The following is a 24,605-nucleotide window of genomic DNA, read 5'->3' as shown; positions in this document are numbered from 1 at the left end:
TAAAAAGTTTGAGTGTGATTGGTCAGGAGTGCACATACTTTAGGCAACATAGTATATATCAAGGACTGGATTACAAGTACAACCCCAATTCCAGAAAAGTTGGGACAAAGTACAAATTGTAAATAAAAATGGAATGCAATAATTTACAAATCTCAAAAACTGATATTGTATTCACAATAGAACATAGACAACATATCAAATGTCGAAAGTGAGACATTTTGAAATTTCATGCCAAATATTGGCTCATTTGAAATTTCATGACAGCAACACATCTCAAAAAAGTTGGGACAGGGGCAATAAGAGGCTGGAAAAGTTAAAGGTACAAAAAAGGAACAGCTAGAGGACCAAATTGCAACTCATTAGGTCAATTGGCAATAGGTCATTAACATGACTGGGTATAAAAAGAGCATCTTGGAGTGGCAGCGGCTCTCAGAAGTAAAGATGGGAAGAGGATCACCAATCCCCCTAATTCTGTGCCGACAAATAGTGGAGCAAGTTCGACAGTGTAAAATTGCAAAGAGTTTGAACATATCATCATCTACAGTGCATAATATCATCAAAAGATTCAGAGAATCTGGAAGAATCTCTGTGCGTAAGGGTCAAGGCCGGAAAACCATACTGGGTACCCGTGATCTTCGGGCCCTTAGACGGCACTGCATCACATACAGGCATGCTTCTATATTGGAAATCACAAAATGGGCTCAGGAATATTTCCAGAGAACATTATCTGTGAACACAATTCACCGTGCCATCTGCCGTTGCCAGCTAAAACTCTATAGTTCAAAGAAGAAGCCGTATCTAAACATGATCCAGAAGCGCAGACGTCTTCTCTGGGCCAAGGCTCATTTAAAATGGACTGTGGCAAAGTGGAAAACTGTTCTGTGGTCAGACGAATCAAAATTTGAAGTTTTTTATGGAAATCAGGGACGCCATGTCATTCGGACTAAAGAGGAGAAGGATGACCCAAGTTGTTATCAGCGCTCAGTTCAGAAGCCTGCATCTCTGATGGTATGGGGTTGCATTAGTGCGTGTGGCATGGGCAGCTTACAAATCTGGAAAGACACCATCAATGCTGAAAGGTATATCCAGGTTCTAGAGCAACATATGCTCCCATCCAGATGACGTCTCTTTCAGGGAAGACCTTGCATTTTCTAACATGGCAATGCCAAACCACATACTGCATCAATTACAGCATCATGGCTGCGTAGAAGAAGGGCCCGGGTACTGAACTGGCCAGCCTGCAGTCCAGATCTTTCACCCATAGAAAACATTTGGCACATCATAAAACGGAAGATACGACAAAAAAGACCTAAGACAGTTGAGCAACTAGAATCCTACATTAGACAAGAATGGGTTAACATTCCTATCCCTAAACTTGAGCAACTTGTCTCCTCAGTCCCCAGACATTTACAGACTGTTGTAAAGAAAAAAGGGGATGTCTCACAGTGGTAAACATGGCCTTGTCCCAACTTTTTTGGGATGTGTTGTTGTCATGAAATTTAAAATCACCTAATTTTTCTCTTTAAATGATACATTTTCTCAGTTTAAACATTTGATATGTCATCTATGTTCTATTCTGAATAAAATATGGAATTTTGAAACTTCCACATCATTGCATTCCGTTTTTATTTACAATTTGTACTTTGTCCCAACTTTTTTGGAATCGGGGTTGTAAGAATAATACATCACAATACTTGAAGAGATTAAAATGTAAAGCAGTAGTGTTATCTCCAAATAGCCAAACAATAAAAATGCAAATAAATAATATATGAAAATAATATTTTAATATAATATTAAAAAAACTAGAGTACTGAATGAACAGTTAACACACACACACACACTACCTGCTTTGTGATGTCCTGACAATTTGCAATTTTGTTAGTTATATTTGTGCAGTCCAACAAAATGCTTTAGCTGCATCTTATTATAGAAAAGTCAAGTCCTTCCCATGCCACAAGGCATATCGGTTGGTGCCAATCTCCTTTTCATTAGCCTTCAGCCTCTCACATCACTGGGGTTATAGTAGGGGGCCAGTCCTCTAGTAATTACGAGAGTTTGACTCCCTACTCACATCTGTATTGTGGCATACCTCACCAGATGGTACTAGGTACCAGTTTTATGATGATCTTTCGTATGACCCGACCGCGAGTAAAACTCACGATCTCCTGGTCGAGAGGCAGACATACTCACCACTAGGCCAACTGGCAGTGCTAAACTTGTGATGCCTGTTCTCGTCTGATCTTATTATATAGTTCAGTTTAAATTATGTCACTTAAATGATATCACTTATTTTAATCTGTACAAATATCTTCTCATGTTCAGTTTAAACATTAATAGTTTAAAACAAGCAAGAAGGGCAGCATGGTGGTGTAGTGGTTAGTAGGGGTGTGCAAAAATATCGATACGGCGATATATCGCGATACTTTGTCTTCCGATTCAATATCGATACTCAAAATTTGAATATCGATATTTTTTCAAATAAAATCATGTTTCAGACGGGTTGTAAATCCAGTACGACTTCCGCACCTCCGCTCCGCGAGGTGTCGCTGTGCCGCTACCTCACTGCAAGGCACTCTTCGTCTTCTCTTTTTTCCCCGGCGGTTGCAGTGAGGAAAAAAAAAAAAAACAGGCAAGCATGGCTGTTAACATTAACCTAGAGACGCCGCCGAACTTTAAGGCAGATGTTTGGAGGCACTTTGGATTCCAAAGGAAAGGAGAAAAAAAAAAAAACACAGTGAGCCGGACAAAGAGAATGCACTTTGCAAAACCTGTTTCGCTCCAATTAAATTAAGCAGTGATGCAAACAGCGCGCCTTTTGGCGGATGGCGCCTTTTTCACGGCTGAATCGCGCAGATCTGAATTTTTTTTTTTTGGGGGGGGGGGGGGGGCGTTGGAGTGTCTGATTATAATTTCAAAGTAAATTCTGTATTAAAATTACTAAATAAGCAAATCCGTTACAGTCCATGAAACAGGAAGTGTAAGGATGAGGGAAAAACAGTTTAAATCGGGAAGTTGCGCACATTTGCGCAGTCCTGCCGCTCAGGCTGCACAAATGTGCGCAGCTTCCCGATTTAAACTGTTTTTTCCTCATCCTTACACTTCCTGTTTCATGGACTGTAACGGATTTGCTTATTTAGTAATTTTAATACAGAATTTACTTTGAAATTATAATCAGACACTCCAACGCCCCCCCTAAAAAAAAAATTCGGATCTGCGCGATTCAGCCGTGAAAAAGGCGCCATCCGCCAAAAGGCGCGCTGTTTGCATCCCTGATTAAGATGCTCCAATTAAGATGCCCACTGCACTTTTCAATGTGTTTCAGACAGTGTGTTGTTCCTGCAAAATAAGCACAAGTTAAATGTTCTCAGGTATATGTTCTCAAGTTTACAAAGAACAAATTGATATTAGTGTTAGCACTGAAATGTATGTGCAGTCTGCAGTGCAAGTTTTAAGTTTTCATAAAACAATTTGATTCTGCTTGTTAAGCAGCACTGATGTGTCCATGCTTACAGAAAAGTTGAGAATCCTAGCACAGAAATGGGAATTTTCTGTATGTTGTAGTGAAGCAACTCTTGGTTTTGCCAGCAGTAGAATAGAGACAAATATATGTCTGGCAAGAGTGTGTAGTTCTCATCTCATCTCATTATCTCTAGCCGCTTTATCCTTCTACAGGGTTGCAGGCAAGCTGGAGCCTATCCCAGCTGACTACGGGCGAAAGGCGGGGTACACCCTGGACAAGTCGCCAGGTCATCACAGGGCTGACACATAGACACAGACAACCATTCACACTCACATTCACACCTACGGTCAATTTAGAGCCACCAGTTAACCTAACCTGCATGTCTTTGGACTGTGGGGGAAACCGGAGCACCCGGAGGAAACCCACGCGGACACGGGGAGAACATGCAAACTCCACACAGAAAGGCCCTCGCCGGACCTGGGGCTCGAACCCAGGACCTTCTTGCTGTGAGGCGATAGCGCTAACCACTACACCACCGTGCCGCCCGAGTGTGTAGTTATGTATGTGAAATGTAATTTTACAGTGGTCAATAAATTCTGATTTTCTTCAGTGACACAGATATTGTGATGTGGTTGAAATTTCTTGCAATATATCGATTATCGCAGAATCGCTGTACCGTGATAATATCGTTATCGTGGGCAAAATATCGCCATAGTATCGTATCGTGAGGTATCTGGTGATACCCAGCCCTAGTGGTTAGCACTGTCGCCTCACAGCAAGAAAGTTCTGGGTTCAAGCCCAGTGGCTGATGGGGGCCTTTCTGTGTGGAATTTGCATGTTCTCCCCATGTCTGCGTGGGTTTCCTCCAGGTGCTCTGATTTCCCCCACAATCCAAAGACATGCAGGTTAGGCTACTTGGTGGCTCTAAATTGACAGGAGGTGTGAGTGGTTGTTTGTCTCTATGTGTCAGCCCTGCGATGACCTGGCGACTTGTCCAGGGTATACCCTGCCTCTCGCCCATAGTCAGCTGGGATAGGCTCCATAACCCTACACAGTATAAGCGGTTACAGATAATGGATGGATGGAACAAGCAAGAAGCCTTTATTTATCATATGTACATTCAAGCACAGACTTAAGCACAGTGAAATGTCTCCTCTGCACTTAACACACATGCACACACAAGTGAGCAATGAGCACACATATACCCAGAGCACTGGGAAACTATGCTACAGCGCCCAGGGAGCAGTTGGGGGTTAGGTGCCAACCTTCAGGCTGTGGCTGCCCCATGTTAACCTAAAAGCATGTCTTTGAACTGTGGGGGAAACCCACGCAGACAACATGCAAACTCCACATAGAAAGGACCCCGTCGGTCACTGGGCTCGAACCCAGAACCTTCTTGCTGTGAGGCGACAGTGCTAACCTCTGCACCACCGTGCCACCCTACAACTAGCGACTAACAATATGTGTGATATAAGTTTATTGTGATGTTATTTAACTCAATATATCAGCATGTCCAGGTCTGCAATCTACATATCAGATAATTGATAAAAAGAAGTATACTGCTTTTCAGTGATGTATTATGGTGTACTTTTCACCCTTCCTTTCATCCCATCACTTTCTGCCATGTATTATGAGGAATCATCTCAGCCTTCCTGTTTGGTGGTTAGTATCAGGGTTAAGACATGAGATCTTGGCTCTAATCTCTTGCTAAATGTGCCGGGTAAATGCACAGATGTATTCGGGATGATTAGGGAGAAGTGGGTCATCCTGCGAGGTGGGGGGATGGGGGGAGGATATGGTGCAGGAACTGATGGGTAACTGGTGCCAAAGACTGAACGAGGTGTGTAATGATGTGATCAATATCCAGTATTCAAATGTTTTGTATTGAAGAGGGTCCAAGAGCCTCTCTAAACTCAGGGCTGTTGTGCTTTTCTGTGGACAGGTTATTACTGTGGGGATGCCAAAAGTTTTGCAACTCATTAAAAAAAAAATTGGTAACAGTAACTCTGTCATGCTTTATTCCTCAGTCTTTGTCCTCAGCTATGATGCTCATATCAACCAAAATAAAGACATTTAGCTTCACGATGAATGAAAACATGATTTCACATTACTAATATGATGATTAACATGTTTTTTGGAGATATTTCTTGAAGAGATAACAGACCAAGGAGACTGGATTATAAATATTTAATTATTAATATGTTATTTATGACACTGAATATAAAGCTTTCTTGATATAGTTTTAAAGAATGTAACTTATTTACCCCAGCACTTAGTCTTCATGTAAAACTCACACTCTGAGGTGTCATGAAGAAGAACAGGTTTCTCCAGCAGCAATAACATGCATTAACAAGCTTCCACACACAGAAATATGGTGCCGTTTTCTTTTATTCTTATTATCCATCCATCCATCCATCCCTTATCCATAACCACTTATCCTATGCAGGGTCACAGGCAAGCGGGAGCCTATCCCAGCTGACTATGGGCGAGAGGTGGGCTACATCCTGGACAAGTCGCCAGGTCATCGGAGGGCTGACACAAAGAGACAAATAACTGTTCACACTCACATTCACACCTACGGTCAATTTAGAGCCACCAATTAACCTAACCTGCATGTCTTTGGACTGTGGGGGGACACTGGAGCACCCAGAGGAAACCCACGCAGACACGGGGAGAACAAACTCCACACAGAAAGGCCCCCATCAGCCACTGGGCTTGAACCCAGAACCTTCGTGCTGTGAGGTGACAGTGCTAAACACTACACCACCGTGCCGCCCTATTATTATTATTATTATTATTATACAACTCCATTTTACAGTCTATTACTCAGTTCACACAACTGGAGAAGAAGACTCTTATGGCAGCAGTGTTCTTAAAATCAAGGTGTGCTCTTACTCCACTTGTTCCCTGAAGCTACAAATTCAAGTCCTTTATTCTGTCTACAGAGTCACTTATGGAAATCATCCACCGATACAGAGTTAGTTATCATTAGAGTGTAGAATCAGACACGTTTCACTACTAAAATGAATTTCTGGCTCGATTCACTCTGCAGATTTCTCTCACAAATTTTCAGCAAACATGTCATGTGGACTCATGTGGACATGTCACCACAGAGCACTTTATTACTAACACTGAAAAACATCCTCTCTCTATGAGTCCTGATGATGAAAAACTATTTTTAATAATGAACTGCCAATTTCACAATCATTGGAACTTAATTTCATTAGCTATCTAAATTAAACTGAGTTTGTTTAATTTCCTGAACGATTCTTCATCTTTCATGCCAATTAGCACATAAACTAGCTGACTCAAAGAGACGACTCATTTCAGTGAACGTGGGGATCTGACTGACATTTCTAAAGAGTCAAGAGAAATAGATGCTGTGATGCTTTCATTTATCAGTATTCAATATTCGTAGTTCTGTAATGCTGTTAATTGCATGCTGTAATCAAGAGTCCAAATAATCCAATGAATCTTATACACAACTTAGTTGTTGGCACAAACATGCATAATGAACATAACAAATTAGAGCCAGTTTAAGTCAGTCATCATTTATTTAGTGATTTGGATTTTAATACTCAGTATATAATAGGAAACATTTCTTTAGCACAAGTTTCTTCAGAGGTGGACAGTAATGAAGTACATTTACTTGAGTACTGTACTTAAGTACACTTTTTGAGTATCTGTACTTTACTTGAGTATGTTTTTTTTTTTAAACTTATGACTTTAACTTCACTACATTTGAAAGACAAATATCGTACTTTTCACTCCACTACATTTCTATCAAGGTCCTCGTTACTCGTTACTATGAAGCAGCTTTGAAAGTGGATGCTTTTTTCTTTTCTTCTCTAAAACATGTTTGGTTTTTTCGTAGGTGACACTGAGACAGCCGATCAGTAATCACTCGGGTCACGTCATGTCCATAGACTGGATAAAATCAAGTTCAATGATTTCTCTGCAGCATTATTTGAACATGATCAGTTGATGGCAGAATGGAAGGAGGCAGTTCATCTGGGGAATGCACACACACCCGTGGCCATATCTAGAACTCATGTTTCAGTTTTCTGAAAGGAATAATGATTCATTTCATTTTAAATGTTTGCCAAAAATGAACCAAATCACAGCCTATAAAAACTCACCATCCAACCTGCGGAAGCATATTGAAGTATGTAAAAGTTTTATTCCAAGAGAAAGCTTGCAACGAAGTTGTCTGTGCTGTTATTGTTACCTCTAAAATTGCAATAGCTATGCAGTCTGGTTAGTCAAATGACTTTCTATGGATTTGCCCACCAAGTTGCCGTAGCCTTGTCCACGGCTAATGTTTACACATAGCTAGTTAACTCGGACACTGTTAGCATGTAAAAACGGAGTTACGCTAACATGAATAACATTAACTTATCTGAAGTCCTTTCAGAAATACGTTTTAGCATAATCTTGCCAAATAAACAGAATGTAGAAATTTTTATTTTCTAGTAACGTTAGCTACCCAATATGATTTTGAGTTTGAAAAGAGTTTGCTAGCATGTCAGGTGGAGCTTCACTAACTAGCTAGCTTAACGTTAAACCACCATGATGGCACAGCATGTGTTTATTTTGTGAATTCACATTTCTGTCTTTGGTAACAGCATTAGGTTTTGTAAGCATTGTGGCAATAATACAACGATGTGTTGACAGGAAATGTACTTTTAATAGTTAAGTATTTTTAAAAGCAAATACTTCAGTACTTTAACTTAAGTAAAAATTTGACTGGACAACTTTCACTTGTATCGGAGTAACATTTGACCCATAGATATACATAGAAGACTAGATGTCTCACCGCGTATTCCAGAACGTCCGCACAGGGCGGCCATCTTACCACAGGCAAGCTTTTCCACAGAATTTGCGGTACACTGAGGTAAGACCATTGAGATGCTTAAATGTTTATACTCTTATCTCGCTGAAATTTTGACGTATATACAAATGGTTTGATTTCTTAAAACATTATTAATGTGGTTGTAATTCTGGGTGCTTGAACATGCTAAAATCGTGCCTTTTCTCTTCAAAAACGACTTACTGCAGCTTTGTCAAAGTTGTGTTTCATGCTAGGCTAGCTCGTAGCACCAAGTAATTTTACATGGAAGGTCATGAGATAATATTTTCAATAACTGAAGTTGCACTTGCACATGGTTTTCATTTTCGGGTTGGTTAATTTAAAACAACTTACATTATGATTTCTAGAGGAAATTAAATTACTGACTGTGACGAGATGCCAGACTTCTGCGCGGCTTTCGGTCGCTTGAACCGGCGATGTCTGGAAAGTAGGGCACGCAGGATCACCTTTCACCAGTAAGATAATACATCATTTTTTTTAAGGATAATCGGTAGCGTTATTTACTTAGTGAAATAATGTCCAATACAGTTCCTGATATGAGCAGCCGGGCTAGGACAACAGTATCATACTGTATTGTTACATTTGGGTGTGAGGTTGTAAGTGAGTAAGCTGTTTATTTAACTTTAGCTTCCCCTACGGCCCTATCACATGTAAAAATATTTTCACTAAAAATTGGAAATAAATTGTATGGTTATTTGTCCCAAGGCCGCAGTTATCCATAAGTATGCAGTGTTAGGCTTCTCACAGCATAGGAATTTCAGCATGTTTTTTTTTTAAACATAAAATGATTATTCATCATTAATATCATAAATACATACTTCCGTTTGTTTGTTTTTTTTTATATAACAAACCAAACCGTTTGAATATCGATTGAAATTTGAGGAAGTTGCGGTCATCTGAAAAGTACATATCGCTACCAACACAATGTAATGGGTAAGCCAGCTGTCTGAGGTAAGATGGCCGCCATGTGCGGACGTTCGACTTCATTGACGGGCAACGGGGACGAGGCATCTAGTCTTCTATGTATATCTATGATTTGACCAGTGGGATCTGTACTTTGAATGAAGTTTGTAATGAAGTTGGGTACTTTGTCCACCTCTGAGTTTCTTCTCTCTCGCTCTAAGCTGGTGTTTGGGTCATTTTAAAATTCACTCACAGCTTTCCCACATTGATTCTCCCCTTTTTCTTCTATAGACTTCAGGCGCATGTGTGAGATCATGTGGTACAACAACCAGTGATCACTGCTCACAGTGTAGTGCAAATGTTGCAGAATCGACATTCAAAGAATCTTAAATCAAGCAGGGACTGAGAACTGATTTGAGATCATACCTGTCAACCCTCCCGTTTTTCCCGGGAAATCCCTTATTTTGACTTATTTCCCGCTGTCTTCCCGTTTTTTTATTTTCCCGAAAATATCCCGTATTTTCACATTATATAAAAGTCGGTAGGTCCAGAATTCATGACGCGCCTCTGACAGGAGTTTACAGCAGGAAGTCGGGCCATGAATTCACGTCCCCGCCCTCTCCTGTACAGCAGGTGGCAGTCTACACTGTAAAAAAAATATTTGTTGTTTTAACTTAAAAAAGTTAGTGCAAGGGCTGCCTTAAAATTTTGAGTTCACTGGAATTCACATAGTAAGTTAAATTGTTGTGAACTTACTATATTAATTTCAGTGAACTCAAAATTTTAAGGCAGCCCTTAAGGCAACCCTTGCACTAACTTTTTTAAGTTAAAACAACAAATCATTTTTTACAGTGTAGTAATTACACATTGATTTTAATTGCATGTCTGTGAAGAAGACTGTCAGAACCATAGCGCTAGTCTGACCCATAGATTTACATAGAAGACTAGATTCCTCACCGCGAATTCCAGAACGTCCGCACAGGGCAGCCATCTTACCACAGACAAGGGGTATGAAGACTTATGCAAGCAGAGCCCAGCACTCACATTATGATTTACAGGAAATCAAAGTACTGACTTTGATGACAAGCTGATGTGTGTGTCTGTTTTAATTGTAGATGTTTATCAGTATGTTTAGTTTTATTTTAACTGCACATTGGAGCCTAGTCAAATGAAATTTCAATCTTCTGTGCTAACATCTATTGACTTTGACATGATAATCAGCTTCGAATGTTCTTTTTGTAAATGTAAAGATATCTTTTTATCCTTGGAAGTATAACCACATGTGATTAATTAAGTGCTTTTTTTTGTCACAAACTACCATGAGTCGCTGTCACTGTTTTATACTATTACTTACTTGGGCAGTGCATTTGTTATTATGCTATGATGTGAGTTTGCATTTGTTATTATGCTATGATGTGAGTTTACATTTGTTATTATGCAATGATGTGAGTTTACATTTGTTATTATGCGATGATGTGAGTTTACATTTGTTATTATGCGATGATGTGAGTTTACATTTGTTATTATGCTATGATGTGAGTGCATTAGGTTTTTGAGGTGGATGAAGTATTTCTGAGGTTTCAGAAGTGAGTAAGCTGTTTATTTAACTTTAGCTTGCCCTACGGCCCTATCACATGTAAAAATATTTTCACTAAAAATTGGAAATAAATTGTATGGTTATTTGTCCTAAGGCCGCAGTTATCCATAAGTATGCAGTGTTAGGCTTCTCACAGCATAGGAATTTCAGCATGCATCCTGTCTTACAGTCTGTAGTATACTGAAATATTTTCGCCAAGCTATGCGTATTTTTTTAAAACATAAAATGATTATTCATCATTAATATCATAAATACATACTTCTGTTTGTTTTTTTTATATAAAAAAACAAACCGTTTGAATATCGATTGAAATTTGAGGAAGTTACGGTCATCTGAAAAGTACATATCGCTACCAACACAATGTAATGGGTAACCCAGCTGTCTGAGGTAAGATGGCCGCCATGTGCGGACGTTCGACTTCGTTGACGGGCAACGGGGACGAGGCATCTAGTCCTCTATGTATATCTATGGTCTGACCAAGGTCACTGCTCAGAACTTCTCACAAAACTAAAAGATGGTCGTAATTCTTTCCTCAGGAAGCGAGTTTCAGTAGACGGCGAGACTAGAGACATGAATAAAGAAAGAAGCGAGGCAAAACCAAAAAAGGTGTATTGCCGCTACTTGCCCAAATGGCAGAACAAATTTAATTTTGTGAAGAAAAGTCAGTTCGATTACCGACTTTCTGAAATTTTCGGAAAGTTCGACTTTCCGAAATTTTCCCTTATTTTGAGTTAAAATCTGGGAAATATCCCTTTTTTTTCAAACCTCAAAGTTGACAGGTATGTTTGAGATCACAATGTGATTTTTTTTTTTTTGTGCAGCTCTACGATAGATTATACTGAGTAACTAACCATAAACTTTAACAACAGCAACAAAACCAGCATAAAAAGAGAAATAAGAAAAAACTCATCGTGTTTAATTTGTAATGTACAAACTAAGTCTTAAAGTCAGAGTTAAAATTTTTAGCAGCAGTCATCAGCAGCTGTGTGTACAGACTTGAAGTCACTTTGGGGAAAAAGCAATAAATGAGAACAGTGAAAACAGACAATAATAAACTGAAGTCTTGCCTTTTTGCAGTGATGGTGCTCTTCCTCTGGCAGGTCACAAACACAATTTGGGTCTTGCCTGGTTTCCCAGGGTCTAAGGTGATGTCCCACAGCTGAGTATCACTGGGTCTTGCTGTGCTGAACAACAAACCTTTGTGTACTGTGACTCTGTAACATCACACACACACACACACACACACACACACACACACACACACACACACACACACACACACACACACACGAAATGATTACTTTCAAACTAATAATTAAAAGTCTCCAGTTGTACTTGAGAATTTGTAATTTTTGTTTTAAGTGTTTAAAGTCATGAGAACATTGTTGCTAGGCAACCTCTTTGCTGGAAATGAGGTTAAGGAAATTGAGCTAGCTAGCACAGAAGTGTCAGAAATAACAACATTACTTAAGACAAATGAAAAACGTGTGAAAATGTATTTCCACATCTTATGCCCTGACATTGCGCATGTCAGTATGCGCTCACTAAAACCAGAAGTCCTCTATCTGGAAAAAGAAAAAAAATCACATGTGAAAATAAATGGTCTGTAAATAATCAAGTGAAAAATGAATCCTGTGTAATGAATCACATGTGAAAATAAATGAATCATGTAAAAAAATTAGAAGTGAAAAATAATCAAGTGAAAAATGAGTCATGTGTACTGAATCAAAGATCCCATCTAAAAATTTGATGAAAATTAATGTTGTATATAAAAAAGCACAGGTTAAAAAAAGAATCATGTAAAAAAAATATTGTGAAAATAAATAAATAAATAAATAAAATCACATATGAAAACAAATGAATCATGTCTAAAAATCAGATGAAAAATGACTCGTAAAAAACATGAAAAATGAATTGTGTGTAAATAATCAAGTGAAAATGAATCATGCGTAGAGAGTCACATGTGAAAATAAATGAATTATGCATAAAAAATTAGATAAAATGAATCATGTAAAATAAATACATGTGAAAATGAACTGTGTGTAAAAAACAGGTGAGAAAGAATGAATCATGTATAAAAAAATTATCTGTGAAAATGCATGAATTATGTGTAAAAGAAATGAGCAAAAATTAAAAGGGCATGCCTTGCATATGAAAACTGTGTCTAAAACCACATGTGAAAATTTGGCCTGATTACAGCATGTGATTAATCACAAAAGTAGTCTGTGTGATTATTGTTTTTTTTTTTCTGGAAAGGGTGAAATCTCAAACCTTATCTTGAAATCTTGGCAACCTTAAAAGTGGGATATCAATAAGAGAAACAGAATTAATGAGTCATCAGCAACACCCTTATACAACATCCAGAATCCAGGTCAAAACAGTCTGGACTTCTGCGTAACTGGTCTCTTGTTACAGCACAACAGCACATGCTCCATACACTCTGAGTGATTTCCATGCTTTTGGACCACTGAAGGAGGCATCATGCAGAAAGACCTTCTGGGCAGATAAAGATGTCCAACAGATGGTACATTAGTGGCTCGACAGGCAACTGAAATAATTTCTGTATAGACAAATCCAGATACTTGTTAAGTGCTGGAACACTTGCACTGAACTAAATGGAGATTAAGTAGAAAAATGATGCACCACTGTGGCACCTACAGAACTGTGCAAAAGTCGTATGCATCCTATTCTTTTAGTACAAATTTTCTTATATCTATTTTTATTTTGTGACTTCTTCATTACAGATTCAAGTACAAAAACATTTTATATTTCCAACAATTATTTTGCAAACAAAAAATTAAATGTTACAGAAAAATGTTTTTCAGGAAAGAAAGCAACATACTGTATTACATAACAGACCACTTTTCACAACAACAACAACAACAACAACAACAACAATGTGTTGCCAGGCAAAACAAGCTTTGCCCGGTAGCACTTACAGTGGTGCTTGAAAGTTTGTGAACCCTTTAGAATTTTCTATATTTCTGCATAAATATGACCTAAAACATCATCAGATTTTCACACAAGTCCTAAAAGTAGATAAAGAGAACCCAGTTAAACAAATGAGACAAAAATATTATACTTGGTTATTTATTTATTGGGGAAAATGATCCAAATTTACATATCTGTGAGTGGCAAAAGTATGTGAACCTCTAGGATTAGCAGTTAATTTGAAAGTGAAATTAGAATCAGGTGTTTTCAATAAGTGGGATGACCATCAGGTGTGAGTGGGCACCCTGTTTTATTTAAAGAACAGGGATCTATCAATGTCTGTTCTTCACAACACATGTTTGTGGAAGTGTATAATGGCACGAAAAAAAGAGATTTCTGAGGACCTCAGAAAAAGCATTGTTGATGCTCATCAGGCTGGAAAAGGTTACAAAACCATCTCTAAAGAAGGTTATTTTTGGAGAAAGGAAAACACTGCATTCCAGCATAAGAACCTTATCCCATCTGTGAAACATGGTGGTGGTAGTATCATGGTTTGGGCCTGTTTTGCTGCATCTGGGCCAGGATGGCTTGCCATCATTGATGGAACAATGAATTCTGAATTATACCAGGAAATTCTAAATGAAATGTCAGGACATCTGTTCTGAATCTCATGAGAAGGTGGGTCATGCAGCAAGACAACGACCCTAAGCATACAAGTTGTTCTACCAAAGAATGGTTAAAGAAGAATAAAGTTAATGTTTTGGAATGGCCAAGTCGAAGTATTGACCTTAATCCAATCGAAATGTTGTGGAAGGACCTGAAGCAAGCAGTTCATGTGAGGAAACCCACCAACATCCCAGAGTTGAAGCTGTTCTGTACGGAGGAACGGGCTAAAATTCCTCCAAGCCGGTGTGCAGGACTGATCAACAGTTACCGGAAACATTTAGTTGCAGTTCTTGCTGCACAAGGGGGTCACACCAGATACTGAAAGCAAAGGTTCACATACTTTTGCCACTCACAGGTGTAATATAGGATCATTTTCTTCAATAAATAAATGACCAAGTATAATATTTTTGTCTCATTTGTTTAACTGGGTTCTCTTTATTTACTTTTAGGATTTGTGTGAAAACCTGATGATGTTTTAGGTCATATTTATGCAGAAATATAGAAAATTTTAAAGGGTTCACAAACTTTCAAGCACCACTGTATGATGAGTATGAAGGAAGATATCGCAAAACAACAACAGCAACAAAAAAAAAATAGGCACCCTATGGGTACATGTGGCTACTGCTTATAAATAAAATTGTTTTCTGATCCCATGTCCATACAGTAAATATAGCATATATATTTACTCTATGAGGCAGTAGCCACAAAAATGAAGCATAATCCAAAAATGAACATTTTAAAAATCACAGAAGTAAAATATACCAAGTATTTTTATTGTACTTTTTATTATTCTACTCTTACCTTACAGTTTTCAAAACTGAAACCACCAAACCAAGGCTGACATACACACGCTGTTGCCATGACCACTAGAGCTCAATGGAACACACTTTCCCTCTGTCTCATCTCATCTCATTATCTCTAGCCGCTTTATCCTGTTCTACAGGGTCTCAGGCAAGCTGGAGCCTATCCCAGCTGACTACGGGCGAAAGGCGGGGTACACCCTGGACAAGTCGCCAGGTCATCACAGGGCTGACACATAGACACAAACAACCATTCACATTCACACCTACAGTCAATTTAGAGTCGCCAGTTAACCTAACCTGCATGTCTTTGGACTGTGGGGGAAACCGGAGCACCCGGAGGAAACCCACGCGGACACGGGGAGAACATGCAAACTCTGCACAGAAAGGCCCTCGCCGGCCACGGGGCTCGAACCCGGACCTTTTTGTTGTGAGGCGACAGCGCTAACCACTACACCACTGTGCCGCCCACTTTCCCTCTGTAATAAGCATAAACATCTGAAAGCGATTTCTTTAGTCTGGTCCATTTAATTCAAATGGTGAACCGAATTGTATACACTCACTGGCCATTTTAATTGGAACATGTGTATCCGCATGCGCAGTGCGCGAATGTTATACTCTTACATTCTTACAGCACGATGACATAGTGGCTAGCACCTCTATATGAGGCAGTAGCCACAACAAAAACGAATTTGACCTTTTTGGTGACCTTAACCAGATGACCCTCGAAATGTTGGAGGTTCTATTTTGCCGCTTTTCCACTACAAACGCGGCTGAGTTGGGCTGAGCCGTGCCGTGCTGAGTCGAGCTGAGTGGGGCTGTTGGAGTTGCATTTCGACTACAACCGCGCTGAACCGTGCTGGCTGGAAGTGGGTGGACACATTGGGTGGAGTTAGCGAAAGTGGGTGGACGTCACGTGATGTCGTTAAGCAGCGCAAACAGTGACATCAGTGAGCTTTTAAGCGGTAGTCTCACGACCCGGAGAGTAAACAATAAACATGGAGGACATGGAGTCGTTAGTGTTGCTGGTCTTGGTGCTGTGGCTTGTTGTCACCGACAACGCGGACAGATACTGGCAAGAGCGTATAGATGAGGCGAGGCACATAAGGCTTCAGAAATTCTCGTAATTCGTAATTCTTCTCCTTCCGGGTTTACGGTGTTTACAGATCCCAGCGCGCTCGCGGGGCGTGTGTGGGCATGTGAGGACACTCCTCCTCACCAATCAGTGCACAGGGGAGTGTCTGTTCACGCCCCCAGCCTCACTCGGCTCGCTTTGGCTCGCTTCAGCCCCACTCCAAAACCGTGCGAGTTTTAGGGGCTAAGCAGGGCTGAAGTGAGCTGAGTCGTGCTGGTTTTTGGTAGTCGAAACGCGAGCCGTGTCGGGCTGAAGTGAGCTGAATAGATGACATATCAAATGTTTAAAGTGAGAAAATGTATCATTTAAAGAGAAAAATTAGGTGATTTTAAATTTCATGACAATAACACATCTCAAAAAAGTTGGGACAAGGCCATGTTTACCACTGTGAGACATCCCCTTTTCTCTTTACAACAGTCTGTAAATGTCTGGGGACTGAGGAGACAAGTTGCTCAAGTTTAGGGATAGGAATGTTAACCCATTCTTGTCTAATGTAGGATTCTAGTTGCTCAACTGTCTTAGTTCTTTTTTGTCGTATCTTCCATTTTATGATGCGCCAAATGTTTTCTCTGGGTGAAAAATCTGGACTGCAGGCTGGCCAGTTCAGTACCCGGACCCTTCTTCTACGCAGCCATGATGCTGTAATTGATGCAGTATGTGGTTTGGCATTGTCATGTTGGAAAATGCAAGGTCTTCCCTGAAAGAGATGCCATCTGGATGGGAGCATATGTTGCTCTAGAACCTGGATATACCTTTCAGCATTGATGGTGTCTTTCCAGATGTGTAAGCTGCCCATGCCACACGCACTAATGCAACCCCATACCATCAGAGATGCAGGCTTCTGAACTGAGCGCTGATAACAACTTGGGTCGTCCTTCTCCTCTTTAGTCCGAATGACACGGCGTCCCTGATTTCCATAAAGAACTTCAAATTTTGATTCGTCTGACCACAGAACAGTTTTCCACTTTGCCACAGTCCATTTTAAATGAGCCTTGGCCCAGAGAAGACGTCTGCGCTTCTGGATCATGTTTAGATACGGCTTCTTCTTTGAACTATAGAGTTTTAGCTGGCAACCGCGGATGGCACGGTGAATTGTGTTCACAGATAATGTTCTCTGGAAATATTCCTGAGCCCATTTTGTGATTTCCAATACAGAAGCATGCCTGTATGTGATGCAGTGCCGTCTAAGGGCCCGAAGATCACGGGCACCCAGTATGGTTTTCCAGCCTTGACCCTTATGCACAGAGATTCTTCCAGATTCTCTGAATCTTTTGATGATATTATGCACTGTAGATGATGATATGTTCAAACTCTTTGCAATTTTACACTGTCGAACTCCTTTCTGATATTGCTCCACTATTTGTCGGCGCAGAATTAGGGGGTTGGTGATCCTCTTCCCATCTTTACTTCTGAGAGCCGCTGCCACTCCAAGATGCTCTTTTTATACCCAGTCATGTTAATGACCTATTGCCAATTGACCTAATGAGTTGCAATTTGGTCCTCCAGCTGTTCCTTTTTTGTACCTTTTAACTTTTCCAGCCTCTTATTGCCCCTGTCCCAACTTTTTTGAGATGTGTTGCTGTCATGAAATTTCAAATGAGCCAATATTTGGCATGAAATTTCAAAATGTCTCACTTTCGACATTTGATATGTTGTCTATGTTCTATTGTGAATACAATATCAGTTTTTGAGATTTGTAAATTATTGCATTCTGTTTTTATTTACAATTTGTACTTTGTCCCAACTTTTTTGGAATTGGGGTTGTAATAATAATAATAATAATAATAATAATAATAATAATAAAGGCTGCTGGTATTTTCATGAAAAAATAAGAAATGAAAAATCATTGTTTCCATATTAACTGTACCAGATTTTCCAAAATGCTCAGTAAAACTTACTAGCTAATTCCCTAAACTGCCCAAATCATACCCGAGATTTTTATTTTGAAACATTTGTCATTATTTTTTCATGCATCTTTGCTTTAGATAATTTCTTTGCATGTCTTTTGCACATTTCTGTATTTGCAATATTCAATGCTAATTAAAAAAATAAGGTTTTCATTCATCTTTTTTTTAATTTACAATCAACCTCTTGTTTTTACACTAGTTGTCTGTGGGAAATGAAACAAGCCTTTTGAAAAGAACTAATATTTTAACAAACAAGTATTTCAGTTTTGTTGTGGTTCAGATTCTCTGAAAACAAATTTAGAGATCTCGTTTTAAAGTTTGCTTCTTTAATTTTGCACTGGAGCTATCAGGCTAATGCAACTAACAAGTAATGAATGCTTACAACCTCGATTTAGTATCATGTACAATGTATGTCTATATCTTCACACACACACACACACACACACACACACACACACACACACACACACACACACACACACACACACATCAGCAGCAGGCAAAGATCCTTTCTCTGTTGGCCAGATGATACACTGAGGCAATTAAACACAGGGCACAAAAAAAATCAGCTGACTGCACAAGGGGAATGGTAAAACTTCACAGAATGTGAGTGACAGGATGGTGTAGGAACCAGTAGCCACAAAAAGCAGGTGTTGGATAATTAGAAGGCTGACAATGGTGAAATATGATTGGGTGCTTTAGTGCTGTGTGCTAACAGCTTGATTAGGTGGGGATTTGGGACTCTTATATTTGCATATCACCATGAGGTGGAAAGAATTAGAGTTACACTTTAAGTTACACTGCAACCGTGCTATAATGAACTCCTTGGTGGACGTCCAAATAGTTTGTTATATCGAAAAGTTTGTCATACCGAAATGGATCCCCTCATCACACCAAACATTTATGTTACATTCGAAATTTTAGGCACATTCTCCTTATCATAAATTTCTCCTTTCGAATCTTTATCACAGTTCATTGACTGAGTTACAGTAAAGGATCACAAACAGCATCTGTTATGGAGATGACGGAGGTTACTGGTGGATTGTTATCAATGTCCATCCACTGATTCACTGTGTTTTCTAAATCTTCACCATTCAGTTCATTCATGTGTTACAAATCACCAATGATGTCATTTATGTTGCTTTGTAGGGCTGGGTGGGTGTGGGGGGTATAAAAACACCACCACACGGGCGCAGATGGGGGGGGAACGGGTGGGATTCGTCCCACCCAGATTTAAATTCACCTTGTTCGGTCCCCCCCACTTATAGGGAGGAAAAAACATCTATGCTGTCTTTCTTTGCATAAGGCAAACCTCACGGAAAAATCAAAAGACTAATTACCATACGGTTTATTGAGGTGCACAGCAGTACATACATAGTTGCAACAACTCACATAAAACAAAACAAAGACTGATATTCGGTTGGTTGAGCTGCGCAGACTGCACAGGTTGCGAGCTCGAGCTTGGTTGCTATGGTTACTCACAACAAGTTTGACAGGCATATCGGGGACAGCTCCTAGTTCAGGACCCCAACACGGCATGATGAAGGGTGCCAAACCGAAATGGCAGAAAACGATTGCATCATTTTTTCAAAAAACAACGACTGTAATGCCGCTTTTCCACTACCAACGCGGCTGAGTTGGGCTGAGCCGTGCCGTGCTGAGTTGGGCTGAGTCGAGCTGAGTGGGGCTGTTGGAGTTGCATTTCGACTACAACCGCGCTGAACCGTGCTGGCTGGAAGTGGGTGGACACATTGGGTGGAGTTAGCGAAAGTGGGTGGACGTCACGTGATGTCGTTAGGCGGCGCAAACAGTGACATCAGTGATCTTTTAAGCGGTAGTCTCATGACCCGGATAGTAAACAATAAACATGGAGGACATGGAGTCGTTAGTGTTGCTGGTCTTGGTGCTGTGGCTTGTTGTCACTGACAACGCCAACAGATACTGGCAAGAGCGTATAGATGAGGCGAGGCACATAAGGCTTCAGAAATTCTCGTAATTCGTAATTATTCTTCTTCCGGGTTTACGGTGTTTACAGATCCCAGCGTGCTCGCGGGGCGTGTGTGGGCATGTGAGGACACTCCTCCTCACCAATCAGTGCACAGGGGAGTGTCTCCTCACGCCCCTAGCCCCACTCGGCACGGTTTGGCTCGCTTCAGCCCCACTCCAAAACCGTGCGAATTTTGGGTGCTGAGCAGGTCTGAAGCGAGCTGAGTCGTGCTGCCCTGAGGTAGTCGAAACGCGAGCCGTGTCGGGCTGAAGTGAGCTGAAAAAGGGTAGTGGAAAAGGGCCATAAGTAAACTGTGCCGTACTTTATCATATCACCTTGCAATTTTTTGATAGTCTGTTCAAAGTAATGTCGTAGTGAAAGTAAAATCGTACGGAGTAGAGATGCCTTTCTGGTAGCCTCCTTCTTTCGGTGGTAGCCTGTAGATACAGTGCTCAGAAGGCAGTTTTAATGTTTAATCTGGCGTTCCCTGCCATAATTTCATAATTTATTAGTAGGCCTAAGCTAACAGTTGCAGGGATGAAGGAGTGATGTTTTTTTTGTCTTAGCTGAGTAATGTCACTGCCCTGAGGGCATCAGAGTATATTCCTCGCACAACACATGGTGGGGGTGGGGTTGGGGTTGGTTTGCTGGCAGCTTTGTCCCCCCCAGTTCAAAAAACGTATCTGCGCCCCTGCACCACCAGTACACTTTAACTAGGTGTTAAGTTTAGTGGTATCAGCAGTCATTTCATCCTTTTATCGATCCTTTGATCACCGCTCTGATTATTGTTAGTGATTGACACCCAAGCGAGGCTAGTTAAGCCTTTGTTTTATGGCATTAACACCTATTGTTAACTTGACTGTGGACTTGATTACTTATTGTTTGTCTCTGGTAGGAAGAGGAGCACATGGCTCAGTGTGTCAGATAAGCAGGCAAATGATGAATGTAACCGCAGGAAGAGTGTTTATTTACAAACAGACAGGCAAACAGTTCAAAAACGTAAGACAAAGGCAGCATTGTGAAACAGGCAATGGTCATGTGAGGCACAAACAGAATGGCGGAGGCAAAGACTAAAGGCACATTCCAAATACACAAAATCAAAACCAGAATGGTAATACACAGATATAAGGCTTGGTAATGTGAGACGCTAGATAGAACTAGGGCAAGCTGGAGCCTATCCCAGCTGACTACGTACCCCACTGGGCAAGAGGTGGAGTACATCCTGGAAAAGTCACCAGGTCATTGCAGGGCTGATACTGTACATAGAGACAAACAACCATTCACACTCTCATTCATACATACAGTCAATTTAGAGCCAACAATTAGCCTAACCTGCATGTCTTTGGACTGTGAGGGAAACCAGAGCACCCAGAGGAAACCCACACAGACACAGGGAGAACATGCAAATTCCACACAGAAAGGCCCTCATTGGCCGCTGGGCTCAAACCCAGGACCTTCTTACTGTGAGGCGACAGTGCTAACCACTACACCACCGTGCTGCCCTAATCTGGAACAGGTGCATAGTAATTAGTCCTAATGGCGCTGCATGCACATACTGCACACTCTGAGTGCTAACGTGTGTGGACCTAACATACTTATGTTTTTTGAAGATAATAACTCATTGTCACTAAAAGTGGGGGACACAAACTTAGTTTGTTATATGCGAAAGTTCGTAGTAAAAGAGTTCACTATAGTGGGGTTGTAGTGTGTGTTTTTTTTTTTTTACGTTAGACATGTTATTGTTAATTAAATGCAAAATATTTACAATGGGGGTTATGAGTAGGTACCAGTACTGATACTTGTACCGGGATCAGTCCAATGTTATTCATTTTCATCAAAATGTGGTGATAGGATGTATTATGTGATATACATTTTTTTTTAAAAAAGATGGCACAAAATGGCAGCTATTTACATATATTTCATGATCAATGATGGCAATCAAAGCAAAGCAGATATATCAAGAGCATCTTCCTACAATACAAGTAATCTTCTTAGCACTTCAGTTTTGTGAGCACTGAGACATGCTTCCTGCACTTTCCTCTTGCTTTCCCTCTGTCCTCTGAAAGGACATTTCACAGCACCTTGCACTTATTTTTAATGCCTACACTCTGTGCTCTCAGGTCGGCTGTCCTTGTGCTCTCTATTATAGATTCTATTTAAATAGCATAACATATTAACCATAAACTCAGTGCAAAGAGCAAAAACATATACTTGTACACATGCTTAGTTTGAAAAAAAAAAATCAGTGTGTTGTTATGAGTCAGATGGGTGAATGAAAATGAACAAAAGGATCATATTTACTAAGAGAAGCATTAACGACTGGCCTTTAGTAGTTGTTTGTGCTTTTATGCTTTGCGAGAAGAAACTTCCACAAATGCACATGCAATATTAAAACAGTTGTGATAATGCTTTAATCTGATTTGACTTTTAGATTCTTTTGAACGTTTTGTCATTTTTAACACCAGTTTGCACCTTCAAACTAAGGTATATTTTTAATGTAAGATTTTATTTTCATACTTGTTCTGTTTAACTCACCTTTTGTCCTGGTGTTTTCTACTTCGAAATGGTTACTGAGGTAGTATTAGCGACATCATCAGCTGACATGGCAAATGGAAAAGGAAGAATGGGAGCCAATTTTACTCAAAGCACCCTTAACAGGAATCTACAAATCAATGTGAGCTAGCTCACCAATGGGTTATAAAGTGAGTATGGCTTCTTTAGGGTCTTTTTCCATTAGCAGAGCAAAAACAAACAGAATATTTGGCCATATTGTGTCCAAAATATCACTTTCTTGATAATAATTTATTGTTTACAGAACTGTTGTATAAACGCAGTAACACACTCAAGGTCGTGCTGTTGTACTGAATGTACTGATTATCTTCGGCACTCAATCCTATGGCTTATGACCGAATCACAGTCACATTGGCAATCAGTTCAACAGCACTCTCTCTGATGTGCTATTGCTTAATTATACCATAGCTTGTTGGATTCTTGCTGTTGATTAATTTTCCTATAACAGCAGTTCTGACATTGGTGCAGTTGCAAATTACAGGTTTATATTAATGCATTATTCTTATGTTATTATTATTTTTTAATATCAAAAGCTCATTCAAAGGGGCTTCTAGAATGGACACACCACAAAAACAGATTAAAACCCGTGTGGAATCATTGATATGGTGATTTTCAATGAGGCAATTTATTAATCATTTATGGAAGGAGTTTCAAGTGTAAGCATTTTGTAACAGTCAGAGCTAAAGCTGTAACTTCATTAATCAGCACTAATTAATGACTAATCAGAACCCTGAATGTATACCTTTCCGATATAGGAAAGACTTCAGGACAGGTATTTTTACTTTGCAGTTTCTTGGTAATGTGAAACTGCATTGTTTTTCTTCATAGCATTTTTCTTTAAATGCTTGTACAAAGAGATTGATCTAGACATAAGCAACTTTGTCACCTTTGTATCGCACAGGAGGACACGAGCCAGTAATTCCTTTAATCTAAAGCCGCCGCTATGTAAGACAAGTACCTACCAGGCATCTTTTTTTAACCGTATTGTTAAATTATGGAACCGTGTCTGTAGCGCAGTGGATACTTCCATTGCCTTTTCTAGCTCTGCCTCTTTCACTTTAAGTGTCAAGAAATTAATGTTTAAGCACCTGGATACTTTCCTTGACCCGGACTGGCCATGTACATGGACGCTTGCACCAACTTGTTCCTGTCACAGGTTGTAACTAGTTTTAGACATATTAATTGAATTTTTATATAATTTTACTGCTTTTGTAAGGCTAAGGGTTGCACCCAGCATGGGACTTGTTCCCGTTCGTGCTCACCCTTTTGGGCTAACTTTAATTTTAGTTTTTGTTTTTTTTCTTTATTATTGCTTATATTTTTGTAAATGTTAATTTCTTATTGATGTAATTTTTTGTAAGTAGCCCAATAAAGTTGTTAAAAAAAAAGAGAGAAACAAAGAGAGGCTGGTGAGGGAATGACTGATTATAGCTGCTATAACGTAAGTGATAACAGGAACTTGTATTGCAGACATTCCATAACATTAAATTTAACTATAAATGGATAAGAAGTATGATTATATAATATTATTCTGTCCACATTCACTGGCTATGAGCAATCACACACTCTGATTGGCTACTCTACTACAAGGCTATCAGCTCATATACTGTGAGTAGAGAAAAACAAAATGGCGGAGTGTGTTGCTGAACCAACCAAGGATTAAATAAAAACTCGACTTGAAAAAAACAAACAAACAAAAAAAGCAGCAAAATATGGAATAAAAGTATTGGATGGGAAGAACATATCTTTTTTATTTTTCAAGAATTATTATTATAGCA

At 39.7% G+C, this 24,605-nt stretch overlaps 1 protein-coding gene across 1 annotated transcript in view; it reads right to left on the bottom strand.

The window, feature by feature from the left end:
• The window catches only part of si:dkey-1d7.3 (transmembrane protein 132D), a 105,427-nt gene that overhangs the window by 15,208 nt on the left and 65,614 nt on the right, over positions 1-24,605 (bottom strand). Inside the window, exon 3 of the mRNA XM_060934875.1 lies at positions 11,898-12,044. Coding sequence (XP_060790858.1) covers positions 11,898-12,044 — 147 coding nt within the window. The remainder of the gene's footprint in view (positions 1-11,897; positions 12,045-24,605) is intronic.

The sequence above is a fragment of the Neoarius graeffei genome, chromosome 12, assembly GCF_027579695.1.
Source record: "Neoarius graeffei isolate fNeoGra1 chromosome 12, fNeoGra1.pri, whole genome shotgun sequence".
Classification (NCBI taxonomy): domain Eukaryota; kingdom Metazoa; phylum Chordata; class Actinopteri; order Siluriformes; family Ariidae; genus Neoarius; species Neoarius graeffei.
Note: the sequence above shows the minus strand (reverse complement) of the source record. Positions and strands in the feature narration are given on the sequence as shown.